The 23,494-nt window shown below is 34.7% G+C and overlaps 1 protein-coding gene across 3 annotated transcripts in view; it reads left to right on the top strand.

Moving 5' to 3' along the window:
• Mdga2 (MAM domain containing glycosylphosphatidylinositol anchor 2) overlaps window positions 1-23,494 on the top strand; it is a 736,020-nt gene that overhangs the window by 454,617 nt on the left and 257,909 nt on the right. For all 3 annotated transcript variants that reach the window (XR_781932.3, XM_010632607.3, XM_010632608.3), the window contains one exon: window positions 12,104-12,236. Coding sequence is in view for 2 of the 3 variants with exons in the window: in XM_010632607.3 (XP_010630909.1) it covers window positions 12,104-12,236 (133 nt within the window). In the remaining variant the exon portion in view is untranslated. The remainder of the gene's footprint in view (window positions 1-12,103; window positions 12,237-23,494) is intronic.

The following is a 23,494-nucleotide window of genomic DNA, read 5'->3' as shown; positions in this document are numbered from 1 at the left end:
TTTTTTTTTTGTTTGTTTGTTTGTTTTTTGAGACAGGATCTTACTATGTAGTTGAGACTGACCTGGAACTCATTGTGTAGCCCAGGCTGGGCTCGAACTCACAGTGATCCTCCTGACTCAGCCACCCGAGTGCTGGGACTACAGGCGTGCACCACCACGCCTGGCTTAAATATATTTCTTTATAATAAACTAAACTATGATCTCTTTCAGATTAACTGCCAGCATTGTACATTAACTGACACAATAGCCTCTGCCCACATGACATATATTTCTACACTTTGCCATGTATTGTAAATTTAAAATATGTATTCTTTAATTGTTTTCAAAAGGGCACTGCTGTGGCAGTCCTGACTTGCCCAAGCATAGACTTATGAATATCGCCATGCTCTTGCAGGTGTTTTCTACCTGCAAATGTGTCTGTTTACTCGGAAATGAATACATGGGCTTTATCAAACTTTATGGAGGTAATTCATGCTATGAAAATAATTAAAATTTTATTTTATTGCTATTAAGAAAAATAGGGCTTGTCATTCATCCCTTTGAATTAGTCTCTGTGTTCATGTAAAGAATTTTCGGATACCGTCCTATGAGAATTCTCAGGCTACTTTAAAGGTGATTCATTCTGCGGTTAAGGATAACTTCTATTTTCTCTTCTTTGCCCTCCCATTTTGTGAATGGAAAACAAGTTTTTTAACTTCGAACATTCTCATACTGATACCTTCATTTTTGGCTTTCTCTACCCTTGGTTGTGCTGGTAATTGTCACTTGAACAGTCTGAATTAATATTTTAAAGAAATACTTAAGAAAAAAACATTTATTGAAATTTCATTTTCTGGATTAGGTAGCTATAGTTAATAATTGCAAGGATGATGCAATTTCAGCTTGTATTTTCAAAATGGGTATTTTTTGCCTTATGTTCATTATTTTGCTTATCTCTCTGTGTTGGTTATGTAACTGTCCTAAACATGATGTTGGAACAAGATTTACTTTAATGTCTTTCATATTGCATGTATACTTAATGTTTTTATTAAATACATTATGTAGAACAAACTGATAAGATAATCAGACATCAACATATGACAGATTTAGTTCTTATCGCCATAGACAGCAATGGCTTTTTCGAAGACAAGAGATTATCAATGATTTTTTTTCATAATTCACATGTCAATATACTGCATTGGACTGATATCTACCAATTTCATCCCTATAAAATATGTCTTCCAACATTTCTTTATAGAATATTGCAACAGATTCCTAAGTGGGCATAATTTATTACAGAAAACTCTAACTATCCCGATGGATCACTTAAAAACGTAAATATGATCAAATGGGTTTTCCTGCGTTAATTCGTTCCAGTCCATTACCATATGTAAATAATAGAGCCAGTGATATGGCTGACCACATGATGCTCAACCTTGGCCCACCTCACTCTCTCTGATCCAGTTTTCCGTAGCTTCCTGCACTGTTTTGATCACAGCATCCCTGGACAGATCCAAAGCCCCTATGCCTGGGGTCTGATGTCATCCATCCTTGCACACAGAGTATTTTTTGCTTAAAATAATATGGCAGGGGTCTTAACAGGGAGGACTCAGCTCTTCCAAAGGCCTTCCCAAATACATCATGCATGAAATAACATTCACTCCCTTCCATAATTTCCCTTTTCAATAACCAGCTTTATCTCTTCTCCTAGAGTAAAACTATCCGCTCGTTTTATTTGTGTGTTTGAACATGAACTCACTAAATACAGAGACATAGTCTGCCCTTTCAACTGGAACAGTGCCTGACTCGTGCCTGAGTGAATTACTAGCTGCAGAGTATTTAAAATTGACTCCAATGTACTGGTAACTCCTGAATCACCCACTGTCACTCTGTCCATTTTCAATCACTGAAGAAACAGGGAGATGTGAATGAGGATGATGTTCTATTATAAATGTGTCTACTTTAATGTGTTTCCAAAATATTACAAATTTTAATGTGAGTTCTAATCTATAAAGATATCATATTAGGTTGTGTTTCTCTACATGTGAAAATAAACCATACCTGCCCCTTAAAGTAATTATACACGAATTTTTTGTTGAATTAAATTCATCAGTTATTTGTTTCATATATCAAATTGGTTTAAGATTTAAAATATATTTTGTGTTGTATCTTTGAAATACTTCTAACTATTGAATTTGGTTTGCCTTGTAATGACCTCGTAATGAGATAGGAATGGTGTTTATTTTCCTCTTTGTTGTGCTGGTGTTTTTATATTTACACACATCTTATTTATAGATGTTGTTGATTTCTTTAATTGTTCTTCCCATCAACTGCCACGAATAGTCTATATTAAAAAAAAAACTTTCCATGTTAGTATTGTCTTAATTGGAGCTAGTTTTAGTCCACTATTTTTTTTTTTTTTTGCTACTATAGGGATAGATTGGGTCATTTATAAGAAAAAGAAATTTATTTCTCACAGTTCTGGAAGCTGGAAAGGACATTATCAGTGTGTCAGCAAATGAGGAGGGTCTTCTTGCCAAGTCTCCACATGCCAGGGAGCACAAGACATAGCTCATTTTCAAACAAAGCCTGCCCAGGAGGAACTTACCCATTCCTGTGACAGAGGCATGAAACCTCCCTTGCTTGTCACCTGTTGAAGGTCTCACCGGCCAATATTGTCACAGCAGCAATTAAATATCAACTCTCATTTTGGAGTGGACATTCAACCCATTGTAGAGCACTTCAATAATAATTTATCTCTGTAGAGCTACAGTCCACAGCTACTGGAGTTTTACGACGTAAATAAGATTGAGTTAAAATGACTGAGATCTACCGCATGCATGATAGGAGCAAGTCTTTGACAGAGATTTAGAAGTTACAAGCAAAGTTCTTCCTCTCCTACTAATTTTATGGCCAAATAAAGGAAAAGTTATGGTAGACAGTGATTATGATTCAAAGTAAAAGATATTATCAAAGCCAAGGGACAGAAGAGTGCAGGACACATTTCAGTGGAAGCTTTAGCATCTGCAACTGATAGACCGGGAAGACAAGGTATCCGGGGTTTCAGGGGGGTCTGTATTTGGCCGGGACAGTGATTGACAGGTGTGGGAGGGGTTTTCTGTGAAGCCCTAAGGCGTCCAGGGGCTGTTTGGTGATAGAGTTCAGATGGTAGATCATTTGGCTGCGTAGACTTTTAACGTCAGAAATTAAATTTCGTTGAAAGAGGTGAGGTTTCTGATAATAATACTATTTCATAATAACGTCTTACTTTTAATAAAAAGCATTTCTAAAACAATGAGAGATCTCGATCCTGCATGCCCATTCACTGTAGGTTAATAACTATATCAGTTTAATTGAATATGTATTTCACAAGCCTAATGAGTGACAAAAACCTTCTTTATAGCTTTTTATAGATTACATTTCCAGAATGAAATTGGTTTGTGGTCCTGAGACTGATATGAAATTATAAGCATATGTCTAAGAGCAATAATTATGCTTTTCATAACTCTACTCAGTACTGAAAGACATGGGGTAGCATATATCATATTCTAAGTTACAACTACCTACAATGAATATAGATTGGAAGGCTTTATACTTTTGCTGATTTCTCAGGGTAGTGATAGGCTTGAATAAATATATTTTGGAAGTTCCCATTTATTTTAAAAGAAACATGAAAATATTGACTGAGTTCACGGATGCTTTTTAATCACAGTGGTGTCAGTATCGGACAAGTCCACTTTACTCATGCTTCGTCTTTATTTCTTTTATTAAAAATAGTTTTAGAAGTTTAAATATAATTGTTGGAAATTATTTTGTAATCATTCCCTAAATGTGTACTGAAATTTTACAAATCGAACATTCACTTGCCATTTTTCTAGAACTTTTGTAAGATGTTCATGACATCATCGTGTGTATTGTAATTATACCCACTAATTACAAGACTGAACGTATTTACATCAATTCCATAATTAGCTATAATTAGGCTAATTAGACCAATTAGACAATAATCTACTCAAAATTCTTTTTAACAAATGATAGAAATCTACAGGCAAAAAGGCTACCAATATCAAGGAATATCAAATTCATGTGATCAACAAAATAAATTGATGTTTTGTTATAAGGCATAAATGGTGAAGTCTAAATAAAAAATGTAGTTGCACGTATACATCCATGCCATTTGATAGCGTGCATCCACACACATGTACTGGTAATCTTTTCTCATATGCTATGTACATTTAAAAAAAAAAACATTCTTCAAAAAATAAAAATTAAAAAAAAGCATTCTTCACCATTTCATGAATAAGGTGAATTAAGTAGTTAAAGTTCGGATTATTTCATAATTCCTCCTATAATTATTTACATTTCTAACGGATCTGTCGGCTTCATCCCCATTATCCTGGAATACAAATTAATCTTGTACATGCTCTTGTAGCTTCATGCATTTTTGGTATCTTTTCCGAGTACAAGACGTAATTATCTCAACTCAGCCAGAACAACTGTCCAGTCCTTTGATAAATGAATGGCTGGAAAATCATGGATCTACACATTTCTCTTTCCCTTTTGTCTGCTTTTCTCCTATGCCCATTTTGTTATTCTATTGTGAGTAACACTTAAGTAGGATGTCTGTGTGCAAAACATTGTACTTAACTGGGCCACACTTACTTTTCTTTAAAAAGTAGGAATCATCTCAAAGGATGGCATCACTTCTTTTTAAGTGTTGAAATCTTAATATTACTACTCAATTTATATTCTTCGTTTTTTGGATAAAATAAATACCAACAGCATTCCTGACAGCAAAGCTAAAAATATATAAAACATTTCAAGATTGCATTTAATAGAAAAGCAGTCTGTGAATTTTAGTGGCCAGAGCTCCACTGCTATTGATCAGATATACTTTATTGTTTTATACATTTTCCTTGCGGGTTTACTTCCCTTTCACATTCTCTTGCCCATACCTGTTGAGTTCTTCTGTGAATGGCCTCTGATTCCGTAAGTTCATCTTGAACCCTACATTAATGCTAACATTTTTTAAATTCTTATTTCTGCTGCTATCTTTGGAGATTATTACGAACAGCTCTATACCAACACATGGGTAACTTAGAGAAAATGGAAAAATTCCTGTACACAAACGCACTACTAACTTTGAGTTACAAAGAAATAGAAAACCTGAACAAACTTAGAACAAGCAGTAAGATTGAATCAGTAACAAGATGTCTCCCTTCAAAGAAAGCCCAGGACAACATGGTGTCACTGCTGAGTTCTTTCAAATACTTAGCAAATACTGATTCTTCCCAAATATTTCTAAAAGTTGTAGAGAAAGAAATCCTTCCAAACTCATTCTATTTGACCAGCACTATCCCATAGCAAAACCGGATAAAGACACAGTGTGAGAAAACAAACAGACAGACACCGCTAGGGAAATGTATACTTGATGAATTTGATGCAGAAATTCTCAACCTTAAGAATGGAATGCAAGAGTATATTAATACTAATATTCACTACAATCACGGGTGCTTCATCTCAGGATGCAAGAATGATTCACCGTAGACAAGTCCATGACTATGACCCCCGTATCAACTGAAAGACAACAGCCGTCTCAAGTCATACAGAAAGCATTTAAAAAATTCAGAAATACCTTCATGATCAAAACAACTCACGAATTAGGATAGAAATAAACGACTTAACAAAAATGAAGGCCCTATATACAATTTTCCCTGCTGATATCACTGAGTGAGATGAAGCTGAACATTGTATGTCTAATATCTGGAACAGTGTTAATGTTCAGTAGTTTTATTTAATATAGTACTGGTAATCCTAGCTAGAGTATTCTGGCAACAGAAGGAAATAAGAGCAGCCAAACTAGGGTGGAAAATATCTAATTATCACAGTTTGCCATGTGAGTGTACATACAGGAAACTTAAAAAACTCCGCCAAAAACCTATGAAAAGTAAATGAGTTTCACATAATTATAGGATACAAAATCAATACATAAAATCAGCAACATTGCTGTATGTCATTAACAATTCTCTGAAAAGGAAATCACCAAGGCAATCATATTTTCAATGGCTACAAAAATATCAGAAATAAAATTAATCAAAGAGGAGAAAATGCTCTGTTATTAAAACCGTCAGACATTATCAAAAGAAATTGAAGAAGACTCACACAATTATATGTAAATAATCTCATATTCATGAACAGGAAAAATTAGTATTGTCAGACTATTCTATCCAAGGCAATGTACAGATTCAGTACAACCGCTGTCAGAATACCAATGATACTCAGAACAGAATTTCATTTGAAAATGAAGACTGTTGAAAAAGTTTTAAAAACCAATATGGTACCACCAGACACCATGTGTAATTGGCCCATGCTTGAGCAAAAGTAACAAAGAAAGAGTTGTTGTATACTACCTTGCTTCAAAATATACTTCAAAGCTGTTTTAGTCAAAACAACATGAATTTGGCAAAACAAAGCAAAAAACTTAACACACAGACCAGAGGAACAGAATAGATAGCCTAGAAGTGAATTCATACATCAGTAGACAACTGATCTTCAGGAAGGCAACTAGCAACACATAATATGAAAAGGAATGTCTCTTCAATAAATGGTGCTGGAAAATAGGGGTGCATTCTGCATTTTTGTACCTTTCTGTTTTTACAAAGTCTTTGGGCTAATATTATGACTCCATTTCTTCTTAGAGGATGTGTTCAGCAGAAAAGACCAAACTGGTAGAATATTCTATTATGCAATAAATATCTCTTAAGTAATGGTTATGGAAGGCTCTCTAAATGTTGTGAGAGATACAAAACACTATCTCAAGGGTTCTTATTGTTTAGCTAAAGAACTGAGTCAACTCATTTACAATTCATAACCAAACACTAGTCAGTTATAAGTACATGCTGTATTATAAAAATTCAGTAGATATTTTTTAAAAAGGATAATTTCCTTTTAGTTAATGAGGCCTGAGTGGGCATACATTTTTTTTAAACTATCAGTTCAGATAGGAACAGAAGTAGTTCCTATCAATAGTAGTTCAGTGAATAGGGATTGTTTTTTAATGACAGAATATTGCAAAGCCGAAGAAGACACCTTAAAATAGTTATGAAACTAATTTAATGGAATTAAAGAGTTGAAGAGAAGAATAGTGGAGAAGTAGTTTTGCTTAGTGTACATAGATTCTAAAATGACAAACTAGGCACTTCTAATCACTTGGAAATACGGACATACCCTGAGACCATAATGGAAAGCAAAAGAAATCAGACAAGCAAGGTTAAATATCTCATGGTTTCTCTTATATGAGAAACCTAAAATATAAAGAATAAAATAAAAAATAGATAATGGGAAATAGAGAGGGAGATCGTTTTGCAAAAGGGAAGTGGACGAAGAGATGGAGGGAAAAGGGAAGGAGAGGATGGTAGGGAATGAAGAAAGAATCAACATGAGCTGTGTACATGGACAAACTCTCCACAAAGAATAAAATCATAATGTACTAACAAAATATTAACACTTAAAAAGATAAAATCGCCTTCACGTGAGGAGAGGTACTCAGGCTTTCATAGCACACGAACGCCGTGGTCAGGTGAGTCTGGTGGTGACTTAGAGAATGATTTGAGTCAAGGAGACCTGAAGTTCCTTGTAGTTGAAAGTTCATTACATTACCCAGAATGGATAATCAATATTTATCGAGGCAAGGACTTATCAGGGTCTCAACTCGGTATCATGCCTATAGGATTGGGAGGAAAAAAGGCCGTTTGGGAAAAAAAGTTAAAGAATGACTCAGAAGCACCGTTTTCACTGAACTGAGGAAGGAAACACAGTGAAACGTGGATGCTGGCATGAATTGTGCGTCTGGATGATAGGCTGAAGCTGATTATCACTTAAAAAGCAACATCTGAAGAGAGAACTGACTGGAGGAGGTGGGTCAGTGATGGAGGAGAACTCACTGATGGGTTTGAAACACAACACCCTACTGGAAAATGCTCACTGGATGGGTGTCGGGGTCAGGAAGATGAGAGGAGAGGTCTGAGAAGCGGACAGAAATGTGCAGAAGTCATGCTCAGAGAGGTCAGGGTGCGTGCCAGAAGGAAAAGAAATCTCAAAACAGAAAAGGCAAGCTAAATTTATTCTTTGTTGGCAAAGTGTGGTGAATTGTGTGGATTGTCGGGGAGACAGTGGGTCATTCAGAAAATACAGGGATCTGTAAGTCAATTTTTAAAATTGGAAAGGATATTAGAATACCAGATTATTTTAAGTGTTCAAAAAGAGAAAAAAAGGAAAAAAAGGTGAGAGTGCAATCAATAGCAAACATTACAAGTACAAAGACATGACAAAGTATGAAAGTCTAGAACCTATTATGGTCTTATTGCTGACTTTGGCAGTGTGTTTTTTGGTTTTTTTTTTCTCATTAAATAGAGATTCATCAGTTATATAGACATAGGTAAATATAAATACAATAATGGATCAGATTCCACTAGAAGTGTATCAGTACAAGATCACTCACTTAAATTTGTACAACAGAAATAGAAATCTACCAAAAATGTCCAAATTATTACAAACTAATAATCTATACATGAAGGGCTGTGAAACTAGCAAAAATAATCTGAAAAGCAAAGAAATGGGGACACGTAAAAGGAAAGATATATTGAATTTTTAAAAGAGCATCATTAACGACATTAATTGGTACAGTTTCAACGGAGTGGTGAAAATTAGTATGTAGAAAACACAAATTAAAAAATAATTTGTCAATGGAGTATATTTAATACCATGTTGAATAGAGTTTATCATTTAATATTCTAAATGACACTCCTCTTCTATATATTTAAGAATCATTGTTACTGTATGACTCCTAGAATATTGGTTATATATGAAAAAAAACTTTGAAAATGATTAGGGATTGTTTTATGTTAAAATTGCAAGACATAATTACATGAAAGTATTATGTATAACTATATGTAAAATATTTATGTTTTACATTACATACACACAATTATTTTAATGTATATATATGTACTTGTCATTTATATTTATGTTGTTTTTTTGTTTTATTTCTTATGAGTAAAACTAAAGTTCCACCTGATTCTGAAATTTTGTCTTAAATTCTTTCCAAAAGTAAAAGTAATCCAGTCAAACAGTTACTAAAAGAAAAAAATAACCTTTTCCTCTATTATTATGTACACAAATATCTATTGCTTATTTATAATATGGTAAGGACATTTTTCTCTATGTGCATATAATCTCTGGTTATATTTCATGTATTTATTACCTATTGAGTTAATATTAGTTGCCAACCAGGTAGTCAATTCTAAAATATAAATATATGTTAACTAAGGCCCTAGGTGGGTAGTTACAGAATATTTAATTGGGAAAGGTATTCATTGAAAAGGTCTGTTCCGTATGCTAAGTCCTGTGCTCCGTGCTCTAATAAAGCAATGCTGAGGGGAAGGCAGACAGTCTCCACCCCCAGGTACTTGCGGGCGAGGTAAAGAACCTAGCAGAAGATAAGTTCTTTGCCCAGATAAATGTAAAAACGGATCATTACAAAGAAACAGAAACATATCTGATAAACAGGGATTTTTCCTATTCCAGAAAGTGAGGCACAACTTCCTAGTGAAAGCGAGGATTTAATCATCCAAGATTTAGATGGAATTGGTTAAGCAGAAAGGTAACACTGTGGAGGAGAATTCTGCATGCGTTCAGGCACTAAGAGCATAACAAGACTAGAGGCACAGGGGGAATGAAGATCACATGGAATTTGGCAGCCGTGGTAATAGCTGTTGCACTTATGTGTAAGAACAGTAGCAATTCATTTGTGCGATTTAGCAGGAAGATGGTATGATTAAATTTTATATTTAAAAGTTTTGAAGTAAATGGTATGTGAGATGACATATTAATTACCTTGGTTGTGGGGATTACTTCACAATGTATAATTGTATCAAAATATCAAGTTGTATATCTAAATATATACAATTTCAGTTTGTCTATTATATGTCACTAAAGCTGAGAAATATGCTGGTTAAGTGCAGCTCATTCCACTGACTTGTATCGATCTCTGAACCATATTGAACACAATTAGGAGGTTTTCAGCTGGAAGTGCAGTTAAAAATAAAAGTAACTGAAATTGAGCATGTTTAAGGGTCAATGAAAGCATCTCGTGGAGAGAGGTACTGAATATGTAAATACAAAGACATAACTGAACCCGATGTGCTTGATAGTAAAGAAGGAAGAGAGGCCGTAAAGGAACAGTTCGAAGATGAGTTTAGGTTACGTTAAATTTGAGGTGTCTGTGAAGCATTGTATGCACATGTTGAGACACAAGTTTGCATAGTAGGGGCTAAAAGATTATCTGAAACTTAAGGAGAATTCTGGAATAAGAATTCAGACTTGGGACAGGCCCGGAAAACAGGACTCATAGAAATGCATCCATGAGGGTAACACATCACCTCAGGACGTTTTATAAAGGGAGGGTAAGTGTAACAAGGGGACTTCTAGGGAATACTGATAGTGACTGGGGAGAACAGAAAGAAAAGCCAAGAATCTGAGCACTCAGTGGGTACACACGGATGGGACAGGGAAGATGTATCTCTCCTTTCAAAAACGATCTCAGTAAACTGGGTGTGGTATGACCTCTTCTTTCGATGATGCCAACAACATTTTTACTGCATTTTTTATGGAACTAATACATAAGAACACTAACAATCAGTGAGCATGTTTTAAGTATGTTCTGAAAACACTCAGACTTCTGTGTGTATTTGTGCAGAGAGAAGGCAAAGTTTTCTAAGAGCTTATTAATCACGTGATTTCATCCAGAGTCAGTGCTCATATTTCATATTTTTAAATGGAAAAAATTAACTATAGGATGGGAGGTGATGTGTGTATTAATCAGTTGGATTGTGGTAATCATTTTATAATGTAAATGATAAAATTGGAGCTTATGGATATTCCCCTGTGGACAATGCTAAAGGCATGGTTGATTTAAAATTGAATTTTGATAGTGATTGAAAGGGAATTTGAACATAAGGCCATGTGCGCTGAAGTGTAGATTCATTGGACACTTAGGGAAAACTGTGTGCAGGTCTAGGCAAGCTGTATTGCATGTGATCAGCAGTGTTTATGTGTATTAGTGATCAGTGCTCTGTAGCATATGGAGCTATTGCAATTTTTGTTATCCTAGCAAAGTGGGAAAAAAATCGCATTGTCTCACGCAGATGTGGTCTGGGAAAAATTAGTATTTTGGTGAAAAATGTTTCAAACGAGAAGTCACTGAGGCCTTTCATTGCCATCACTACAAGTAAGTCACTTATGAAAGGAATTGTTTTTAGAAGACACATTAATGCCTTTAAGAGGCAGAGATTTTAGAGTACCTAATATGTCTTGAGCAGGAGCGTTTGCTTTTTATCATTGTTTATTCTTTCTACCCTTCAAACAATTTCAGTCCAGTATTTTACACTATCTTCCCTGCCCCATCAGTATATAAGATATTTTGCGACACTTTCCTGACTTGAGTTCATCGATGACTTTGAAGATTTACGTGGCAGATCTAACTGTCCACAGCAACAAACAAAACAAAAGAATCATAGTAATATAGTAACGTGCATCCTTCTTTCATTCACTTTTAATCTGTCACCTGCCAGTGCTCTGTATAAGCAGAATAGTGTGCATATAAATTTAATTACCTATCATTAGACTTTACTTCATTAATTTTGTGCTATAAACATTATTTCATTTATTGTCTGTTCTTCGGCATCCTCTTTCATAAATGTTTCATGGTGAAGTCTGCATAGATTGCAGTGTTTGTTGAATAAACTCAATTATTAAGTGTACTGTTCTGATCTTTGCATAATAATTTGCATAACTACCACCAGAAATAGATTATTCTCTCCCAGGAATATAGCCTACAAAGAAAATGTTATGAGTTTTCATTATAGTCTGTTATGCTTTTACCTCTGGGCATATTACAGTATTGTTTTTAAATGGAATATTTCTTTTTAAATTTAGGGTGTGTTCTTTACACAATCAATCATATTCTGATATTGGTAGGATTTATAAAAATATAATGCTATGGTTTGTTGATTCATTCTGTTAACCATTAGTTTTTTTCTTCTAATGACCTTTTCCACATTTTCAGGGTGAAACAAAGATCCTAAAACTAAAGAATCTTCGACCTCAGGACTATGCTAATTATAGCTGCATTGCTTCCGTGAGGAATGTATGTAATATTCCTGATAAGATGGTATCATTTAGGCTTTCCAATAAAACAGGTATGGAACTCTCTCTGTAAGTTATATGTCTATTTTCTTTAATTTTTAAAAGGACACTTTAACCTTCTTGTAGAAAAAATGATCTGCATAGTATTTGCAGGAAGAAGTACCTATCATTTTCCAGAAAATTGGTAAATATCGGCAGTATACACAGTACAGTTTTACTACAGTTTACTCGTATAACATGTTTGGTAGCATAGCATACACAATGGTGGTTCCTTAAAGTATTCATAGATGTCACAGTAACCTGATATCATCATCAAAGAGATTCTTCAGGAATGTTAGATTCTTCGCATTCTAGGTCCATGATTTAAGTTGCTAAAAGTGTTGTGTTATTCCAAGGCTATAGAAGAAACTTTCTTTTACTCAGTTTAAAGTCAAGAAAGCTAACTGATAATTTCAGGTAGGTGCTTTTAGGAAAATATTTTGTAGAAAATGTCAAAAACTATCAAGATTGCAAGTCATATTAGTATGCATTCAATATTACGGACCTCAGATTATCTGTAAACAGGTGAAGAAGAACTTTTTGAAGAGCAAAGAGGGAGCTGTCTTTTGTACGATGGCAAATAAAGAAAATTATTTCATAATAAATATTTCAACTGGTTTCAAAAAAGTCTGTGGCAATGATACATTTTACTTTTATATAAGTATATCAAAGCAAAGATTATTAAAGTTCACTTTGTTGTGTCTGGAATTAGACCATAGTTCTGTCCCCTTCCAGCTCCTAGATCTTGTTGAGCGAGTCCCTGAACTCTCGTTTGCCTCACTCTTCTCACTGGACTCAAAAAGTTGTAGCAATGGATTAGGGAGTTGACGTGCACAAAGTATATGATGACTTCTTCCAATAAGGAGCTAAGAGCAGCACCAGCCCACTCTTTTGGTGAAAAGAGTAAATGTTGGACTTTATTGGAAATTTAAAAAAAATAAAGCAAGGGTGTTCACACCTGTACTGTTGAGTTCCTAAAATTTTGAAATATTAATTCATTTATCCATTCATTTATTTATTCATCAGGAACTTCTTGGGCCCCTAATTTGAGTAAGAAATAACAGGTTTAAGGATGTTGGCTAAGATGTAAATTTCTTTTCTTTTCTTTTCTTTTTTTTTTTTGATACTGGGGATTGAACTCGAGTCCTTGCGCTTGCAAGGCAGGCCACCGAACCGCTGAGCTAAATCCCCAGCCATAAGATGTAAATTTCTTTAAACTACACGAAGCACCAGATAAAAGTCATCAGAAGGAGATATCGGAGCTATTGTGGGAAATAAAAGTAAACTTTATTACTGAAAGCAAGAAAGATTTGACAGAAATCATGTTGCAGAAAAAATGAAAATATAACAGTTTAGTGAATCCAACACTCATAAAATGTAATCATCTCATGTCATTTTTAAAAAGGAAAGAAGATAGAAATAAAATGAGACATTAACATATAAGAATTGGCTATAATTATCTTGGTCTTGGCATGAAATGTATTGTGAATTATGACTAATTTCGTTTTTCATTACTTTAATATATTTTTTAAGATCCAGGGAGAAAAATTAAAAGTGAAATAGAGTAGGTACCATGAGATGGGCAAAGGCATTGCAGCAGAATAGTGGAAATATTGTTATTTATGTTGCAACCTTGGCTTAAGCAATGCTGTATTCATTTTTAAAGGTTTCCATATATATTATCTCAGTTTACCTTTATAACTACTTGGTGGCCTTTTATGATGCTTTTTCCTGTCATCTGACACATAACAAAACAACCTGTGGTGAATAAAATATTCCCATTGGGTTGTTATGAGAATGAACTAATTCAAAACGGATAAAAATTGTTTAAAGGCTAAGAAGTGCAATGGAATCCTGTTTAATATTTTTATGCTGCAGAAATGCAAGGTTTTATTATTTCCCAAGGTCTCACAACTCATAAAAGGTAAGGGTAAGATTGGTCCTAATGTTTGAAGAGTTATTTTAAATAGAAGACGGACCAGCTCCTGCGCTTTCACAGAGATAGAGAAAAATGAAATAAAAAGTTAAGCCAGAGTGTCTTATTAAGAATAAATAAGGACTTCTTACTTCAAAGTTGAGTGGGGAAGAGTACCATGAAATTTTTCAGAATCCCTGAAGTGTGTTTGAAGCAGCTGGGTGATTATAATTCTTAGATGACTTTTAAAAAATAGCACCTCAGAAAAGAGTCTTGACTACCCTTCGTCAAGGGGAAACAGGGCTCTTGTATATGTGAGTGTTTCATTTTAGTTTTCAGCGTTCTCTTCCTTGTTTGTTTTTTCTGACTAATGCGTATCTAGATTAAGCAAACAAGCAAAAAAATATCATTCTCCTTTAGAAATTATCTCACAAAAACTTGAGATTGATATTCACCACAAAATGAATTTCTGGTTGTGGTAAATAATTTGCTTGCAGAATATGAGCGACTACCTGTCTGACTCTTTAGCAACTGCAATCTAGAAGTCCCGTGCCTGCTACTTTCCACATCCAAACTGAGTTTGCTTGTGCACGTTTCCCAGCTGGCAGTGCTCACGGAGGGAGAGGCTTCCGCATTTCACATAGCTAAGTCACTGAGTAGCTCTCAAAGTGCACCAAGGATAAATGAAGCTTAGAGCTTCTTCATGCAAACAGGTCTGTAAGATGACCAGAGAGGTGCACACAGTTCAGCTCATTGCTCTTCTAACTTCGGAAGAGGTGTGTGAGTCACCTATGCCACAACAGTGAGCGATCAGGAATCTTCAGTGTTAAGGATTTCTAAAGGTGAACTGTCTGTAGTTTTAACTCCTAGTCTTGCAGAATACCTACAGAAAGTAATATTGTGAACTTTGCAATGTTTTGTTAATCTCGTCTGTAATCTAATATGTTTATGAAAGTGTCAAATTTGCAAGTTATTTTCATGATTGAGGTAAAAAAAATTGACTCATGTTATATAGACAAGCTTTCGTTTTAGCATCTCTGTGCTCAGGTAAATGTTTAAATTACAATTCACGTGTAGAGCCAATATGTACAATTTCCCAGTTGCTTACCATGTTAAAATGAAAACTGACTGTCATCAGTAAGAATTTCTGAAGGTTTGCAGCACAATTTTCCCTATGGGGTAGTTTCTTGGGTCCATTCCATTCCTATTGAATTAGGCTCTCTGACTGCATGGCTGGGAGTAAGTATGATTCAAACAAGGTTAGATAATTGCTTCGGATAGCAATAAAATATCTTATCAGGCTAGACTATGTTTTATGAACCCATTTTATTTTGTGATAGGAAGACTTTTCGTTAATAGAAATCAGTTTCTAGAAATACTCGGGAAGTCAATGGCGAGGGTCCATTTTGAAAACAGTGCGCTTTCCAGCTCATAGTATTATGTCAGCTGTAAAAAGTGTTCAGTAATTTGTGGGCCCCATTGATTGCTTGACATGCTTTGAAAATGTGTCCTGTTCCAGAAATGCCATAACATGGCATGGTTATTTTACCTGTCTTAAACCTTTTGATGGCAGTTCACTGCATTTCGTAAAAAAATAAGATAAAGTTCATCTTTATTTTTTGTCATGCACAAAGACCAATTAAAATAATATATGGGGGGATCTAGGAATTGTGGTTATTCTTCTGTTCAGAAGAAAAATCATATTAGCTCTTCATTAGTAAAATATTAATAAAGCTTTATTTCTCACATCTTATTTTTAAAAACCTGCTAACATTGTAAATGTATAATCTAAACAAATGCATGTGTATTTTGCAACTATCATGATTATGGTAACTGAGGGTAAATTGTTCTGAATTTCTCAGATTATGTGTATTTCCAACATGAGGGCACATAGGAATGATGATAAAATGAATTTCATTTATTTTAATGTATCTGAAGTACTTGTGTGTTGGTGGCTCATGATTTTAAAGGCAAACTAGAATTAAGTAGGTTACCTATATTAGAATGAAAAACATTTTGTACATGCTTGAGAGTTCGTGATGAATTATGTAAAGAAACAGGACAGGTGGGGCTAATTTTACTTAATTGCACAGGTCCTTTGATTTAGTCTGCCCAACCTTAGCATTTATAAAAGTTGTCTAATTAGGATGTCTTCCTTCCATGTGCTTTACATCTAAAAAGCGAGTCATCACAAAAGCATTACTAATTATAGAATTCATAGAAAACTCTGCCTCCCCCTCTTCTCCCTCTCTCCCTTTTTGTTGTATTTTTCCTTCTTTCTCCCCTCCTTTTCCCTCTCCTCTTTTTCTTCCTCCCTCACCACCTTCTCCTCTCCTTCTTCTCCTCCTCTTCCTCCTCCTCTTCTCTCTCTCTCCCTTTCCTTAATGTGTCTCATCTGTGCCAGGCAACTATCATCTGTGAATATTATTTTATTTAATTCACAGACAGGTATAAAATCAGTGCCCATCAATTGCTGTGAGCTTAAATATGAAAAGGTTTTGCACGCTCTGATCTGTTAATGGTAGTGTTACATTTAGAAGAACATCACTGATTTATCTAAGTAGTATAAGAAATAAAGTAATGTGTAGACGAATTTTGGAGGCCTTGGGCATGGGCATAAACACCCAGTCTCATGTTCGGCGTTTCCTCTGTCATAGGCGTTAACGTGTAGAAGGAGGCAGCGGTAGAAAGTTTGCTGTCTCCTGCATTTGATACTGATGTCAACTATTTTCCCTAGCTGAATGGATGTTTAGCTCCCTGCCTTTACATGGCCACCACAAAATTTAGGTAATTAATAGAATCATTTATTAAAATCTAGTTACCTATTTCACCAATAATCACAGCTTATAAGAAAGACTATCTAGTTTTGTGAAAAATACATTGTGCAATTCTGATGATAGCTGGTAGTATTCTGTTTGTGTTGCCATAGTGGATACCAGAAACTGGGATGCGTAACAACAGAAATTTGTATTCTCACAGTTCTAGAGGCTACAAGTGCGAGATCAAGGAGCTAGCCAGGTTGGTTTCCCTTGAGGGTGCTCTTCTGAGGCCGGTAGATTACTGTTTCCTCATCCTGTTCTCCTGTGGCCTTCATTCCATGTGTGGATAGAGGGAGGCAAGGCGGAGAGGAGGCAGAGAGGGAGAAAGGGGGAGAGAGAGGAAGACCTGAGATGCACCTTTCTTTTCATGTAAGGAGAACAACCTTTGGATTTAGGTGTCATTTTATGACACCATTTAACCTTGTCTACCTTCTTAAAGGCTCTGTCCCCAAATGTAATCATACTGGGGCCTCGGACTTGGACGTGGGAACTGGGGGAGGGGACTCAATTCAGTGCATTAACACTCCCAAATTACTGAAAGTGGCCTTTGCATTTAGGATTGCTTTTCCTCTAAAATTTCACATATCAATTGATATTATGCTGATTCAAAGCAAAAACATGATTCACACATTTAAAAATGTATATATTCTGCCTTGAGAAACTAAAAAGGGAACTCCATTGAGAGTATTTACAGCCTGGTGGTCTTAGTGCTGTGAAAACAAGAAGAAAGCAACAATAAAGGAGGGAGGCAAATGAAACGTTAGTGAGAGACAAATATCATTACTGTAATAGTATTATTATTAAATTTTAAAGCTTTGTCAAACTACTAATATACCTTTACAGTTTTTCTTGATTTTCTTTTTTGTTGGTGATGGTTAAGTCAGCATGTGAAATATAAGGAGAAACATTTGATTTTTCTACATTCCATACAAGAAAATATTGAAAATATGAATGCCTTAGCAGATTTATTTTATCATAGATAATTCATGCAACCTGAACACAGTATTCATTAATATAGATACCAAATGTGAGAAAATGAAAAGATAGAAATAAAGTGTTAGTAAACGGGGAGGGGAGGAGTGGGTGAAGGGAGGGCAGGACAAGGGGAAGAAATGAGAACCAAGACCTGTCATGTAAGGTGCAAGATCCCAATGATGAATGTAACTGTACTGTGTACCTAAAATGTACCAATAAACTCAATTTAAAAAATGAAAATAAAAATATTATAGATACCAAAAGAAAACAGCAGATGTTATTAGAATATTGTTGAGAATAAGGTATTTTCTACAACTTATTTGAATAAATTCTGAAATTCAGAAGCTTAACATTCAAATTTTGATTCTCCAATCTTGGGAATGTGAGTGGGCTTAAGTTCACTTAAAACACTAAGACATGGATCAACGGTAAAACCTACATTATTTGGGTTTGTCGGCAGCAAATTATAGAAATGTAAAACTTGAAAAATATCTGGTCCAGTAAATAGTATTTAGAGAGTTAATAACCTAGATACTATAAAGAAAGAATACAGTTGGTGCTATCAACAATCATGATGATGAGATTATCATAGAAATTTCAGAGTTTGTGCTAGGACAGTGTGTTCAATCATTGATGATTAATCTTGGAATAAATTCATAGCAAGGAAAAAGTTTAGTTCACATGACAGGCAACACAAAGCTAATTATTGCAAAGCATACAAATATTGTAGGGCTACCTGTATCATAAAAACACAAATACTTTGGACCATATCAAATTGCCTATGTTTTAGGAAACATCTAGAATCTTCACTTATTATACTTTTTGAAGTTCAATATCTGATATGCTATTATATATATAATAATCGCAAATCAAATTTTAAGAATTATAAGAAAGTCTTAAGCTCAAACAATTTGTTTTATATTTGTGTCAGTGGGTAGAGTGTGATATGCTAAAATAAGTTAATGGAATTTTTATAGTTCTAAGCACAAGTAGTTGTTAATTTAAACTGCCTCTAGATTATGAATTTGTGAACAGTGGCTTGGTTCTGTTTACTTTTCTAGTGAAACTGCTGACAATTATTTCATGTTAGGTATTAACAGTTAGCAGAATTGCAGCCTGTAATTTCTCCCTGGAGTTTTGAGCTCATCACACATATCTTATGGTTTTGAATATGTCCGTGGTCATTCACTGACATATTAGATATACAATAATTTCCATAGGTCTATCTGGTGAGTTATGTTGCTTATTCAGCCAACACCCTGGAATAAATTATGTCCAAATATTGTCTTTTAAGTTGGATAAACATCCTACTTCGCCTTGCACACAGTGAGAGTCTCATATTAATACCTGTCTGTGCTGATGTCCTAGTATACATAGGATTTACATTACTACCAAAGAAAGAAATTTGCTGACAAGTAATCTCTGGAACTAATGCATGAATTTGCGAGAATCTTTGCACAACCTTGATGTCAGTAATTCTTGTACAAAAGTCAAACTGCCCACGATAAATGTAAGCATTGCATACTGAAAACATATACTAATAAAAAAGTAAAATACAAAATTTAAAACAAAGGATTAAGGTCAGTGTGAAGACCCAGGATTCAGGCCCCAGCCTTGCGGAGAAAGTGCATGAATTGAGCTAGAATTTTCTTTGAACATTATTTTCTTCTCTTCTATGTCACTTTTTGGCACATGGACCAGATATATCTAAGATAGCAAAAATGATATTCCAAAAATAGTCACACCAATGCTAAAACAGGGCATTTAAATAAATGTTGAAGGTTTCAAAAACAAAAAGTCCCTGTGAGGGAGGCTTCATACTTACAGAGAACATACATGGTTGCTTTCTTCTTCATTTTAAGGCATTTACAGTATCAATTTTTCTGTAGAACCTTACTTCCTTCCCAATATTATAAACACAAAATGAGATTGCACATTTAAAGTAGCCAGAAAATGGTAGGCTCTTTATGGAGGTTGGTAAACGAAAAAAGTTTCATTTGTAACGTAAGCAACGAGGCTTTCTAAAATCTCATCTAGCCCATCCACTTAAAATTTTTTATTGTTAGCAGAAATTACCAGTGATAGAATCTATTAACCTGTACTTTTTAGCAGAGATTATTTAATCATAGTTAAATTCTAAACTTTTTAATAGTTAGAGAAATAAGTAAATACAAATGCTGTATATTCATTAAATGTAAATTATATCAGTAATATATTAGAGTATGTTCATTATATCAATTTTGCTGGATTTTGTGCAGTTTTTGTGTGACATGCTACACTCATTTCTAAAATAAGTACATCTAAATTATATTCTTACTGTTTCTTCAAATCAGGCATTCCAATGAGTGTCAAATAAACATGAATTTTTTAAGTTTCTATTAGTGAATCAGGAATTGATTGTTATTTTACCAAAGAACACTGGTAGAATAGATTTTCCAATTTGAAATAGTGGCAAAATACAAAGGTCTGTTCTTTATGTAGCGTATAGATGTATGTTTCTTTCCTGATATTCTGATAATGGTAAACTGTGAATGTTTTTGTTAAGTCTTCATGCTGAAATAATTGTGCTTTCAAAACATCTTTTGAGCAGAGTGTTAAATCATCGATTACCAACGTAGCTTAATGTAACCTTGTTATCACTGTTGGGCTGGAATTATGTGTGGTCCAGTGGGACATAATTTAAAAGATCTACATCGGCTTATCTGGGGCTTTTAACTAAATTTGAGTACCAGTCCATTTTGGAAGGTTTCTATATTCATTGCATTGCTACAGGGACTACAAGGAAAAAGAAAGTTTGAGAGGCTCAGAAATAATGGACAGGCAGAACATCAGAGATACATTAATATCTACCCTTTGATATATCTAAGTCTGGAGGCAACGTGTATTTTTGGTTTGATGTTGTGGTGACTTTTCCCAAAGAATCAAAATGATTTTAGCTGTTCCTTCAATTTCCGGCTTCTATAACATCCATTCTAAAAGATGCCATTTAATTTTTCTTTTTCTGGATAACAACTTGTTCTTCTTGATGCTGCTTTATTGCTGTAGAAAATAGGTACTGCATATCCAGTTATTTGGCAAGACGCTGTAGTTAGTGTTTTGAGTGGCAGTTTTTGGTGCCTGCTCCTTTTGTCACTCTGCACAAGTGGCTGTGTTGTGCTGTTTCAACGTATTTCTGACTGGTTTATTCAGTCACATGCTGCCTGGCAGATCTGCAGTAAAGCATCAGCATTGCTTTCAGATAAACCCAATGTCTAATAAAAATTTGCGGTATGTAACCTTGACATTTTAATGATACCTGTTGCCTTACTTTGAGAAGAGTAGGCATCATCAAGATACTAGGAGTAGAAAAGGATTAAAAAAAAGAATGACGTGGGGAGCCGGGGATTTAGCTCAGTGATGCCACACTTGCCTTGCAAGCGCAAGGTCCTGAGTTTGATCCCTGGTACAACAAACAAACAAACAAATGAAAGAATATGTGTTATATACATGTACCAACTCCTTGAATATCATCATGTGCTGCAAACATATACTAAAGAAAGAATGATGCTAATTGATGCTAGGAGAATTTGGGGTGTAGGTAGATCTAAAAAGAATATGAAGTTACATGGAAACAAGGTGAGGAAAATGTTGTAGTTGAGCAAAACATTTTGCTCATCCAAACAAAAGGCAGGACTTTTAGTCAACCAAAGTAAAGCACTATGAGGTAGACAGGACCCTTTCTAGCAAACTCCAGCAATGCCAGTCTGTTTTGTTTTATTGAAAAGAGTTTGTGGGTTTGAAATATTCAAGTTAGGTGATTTTATGTGGTTGGCCTTGTAACAATATGTGAGAGATTACAAAAAAATCTCATTAAATATTCAGTGCAAATTAGAATACATATTTCTAGAGTGTAAAAAGAAAAAGTTTGACACAACAGAAATTAAATGAGTGAAACTATTAGAAAAACAAGCAATGCAGTATGGGCTCTTAATAAATTTCTCTAGGATTACATCTGCCAAAGGGCAAGGTGGAGGATACGCTTCTATTCTTATGTTACCTTTCTAATGCTCTTGATTAGGAGTACTTATAACTAAAGGACTGCCTGTTTAAATATGGTTTTCTGATTTTAAATTTAAGCTCAATCTGATAACAACTGTCCTTTTCATTTTGGAAGCATTGGGAAAAGCAGTCAATGCAGTATCTATCCATGAGGAATTATCACACTATGATCTGGACAATGATACACTAATACATCTCAAAGAACCTGAAAATCCCATGGACGTGCAGCAGCGTGAAACATGGTGTGTGCTCGCAAAACACTAAATGTGAGTGCAGGTTAGAACAGCACTATCGTATCTATAAACCCAAAGTAAAAAAACACGTAAGATGGACCTCATTTCTCAGCTGCTGGAGATTTAACTAGGCAAACTAGTACATATGAATATTAAGATATTGAAAAACAAAGAAGTAAGTTTGTATTGAAAACAAATGGTAAGTTCATTCTGCAAATATATTTCAATAATTTATTGGCTAAAAAGGGGGAAATGTGTTTTTTTATCAAAATCTGTATTAAAATTTGGCAATATGTGAAAGATTAATATTCATAACTTTTAAAAAGTGAATACTGTCAGGATATGGTCTGCATGCATTTTTTAATCTTCATTAAATTTATTGCTACATATTAGGTATACAACACAGTTACATTCATCATTGGGATCGTGACATGACAGGACTTGGTTCTTATTTTTCCCCATTCCCCAGCCCTCCCTTCAGCCCCTCCACCCTTCCCTGTTAACAAAGACATTGTTTCCATGTTTTTCCTTTTCACAATCTTTTTCTTTTCCCTTTTCCCTTTTTGGCTTTTCCCTACCCCTCCTACTTCTTCTACTCTTTTAGACTTTTCTTCCTATTACACAATATCAATTATACATTTTAATCCTTATTTACACTTTTACTTTGTACCCCAAAGAAACTATTTAGTATTGAGACCAGATGTAGTGTTTTATCTTTTAAACAGTACTTGTAAAGGCTTTATCATCCTTTTTTTTTTCCCTCTTAACATTCCATTTCCTGGAGCTTATTTACTTTTTCTCTATATGAACATTAGATTATTTCCTTAATCAAAAAATAAATAGCTAGCTCCATTGTTCTAGAAATTGGTGACAATATATTTAAGTATTCTATTTGAAATTCTAGGGTAAGAAAAGGGAGCTAAAGAAGAAAAAAGATAAAAGGAAAAAAGTGTAGCTAAATAGACAAATAAATTCTTGTTTGAATTAGTTATGTAATAACAGTATTAAGTAGCATTTAGATTTACTGTAAGGCAACTTGGTATTTTCATGAAGACTACTGCAAGGTCTGTAGTTTAAAATCTTCATTTGGTTCAGTGGAAAGCAGTTTTTGGACTTTGTAACTCAGTCCATTAAAATGGCTCTAAAAATGCCAGGTGTGGTGGCACAGGCCTGTAATCCCAGCACTCGGGAGGCTGAGGCAGGAGGATCGCTATGAGTTCGAGACCAGCCTGGGCTACACAGTGAGTTCCAGGTCAGTCTCAACTACATAGTGAGTCCCTGTCTCAAAAAAC

The sequence above is a fragment of the Fukomys damarensis genome, unplaced genomic scaffold (genome assembly GCF_012274545.1).
Source record: "Fukomys damarensis isolate Sample0158 unplaced genomic scaffold, DMR_v1.0_HiC HiC_scaffold_17, whole genome shotgun sequence".
In the NCBI taxonomy this organism is placed as follows: domain Eukaryota; kingdom Metazoa; phylum Chordata; class Mammalia; order Rodentia; family Bathyergidae; genus Fukomys; species Fukomys damarensis.
The sequence above is the reverse complement of the archived record's forward strand: the minus strand, read 5'-3'. Positions and strand labels throughout refer to the sequence as shown.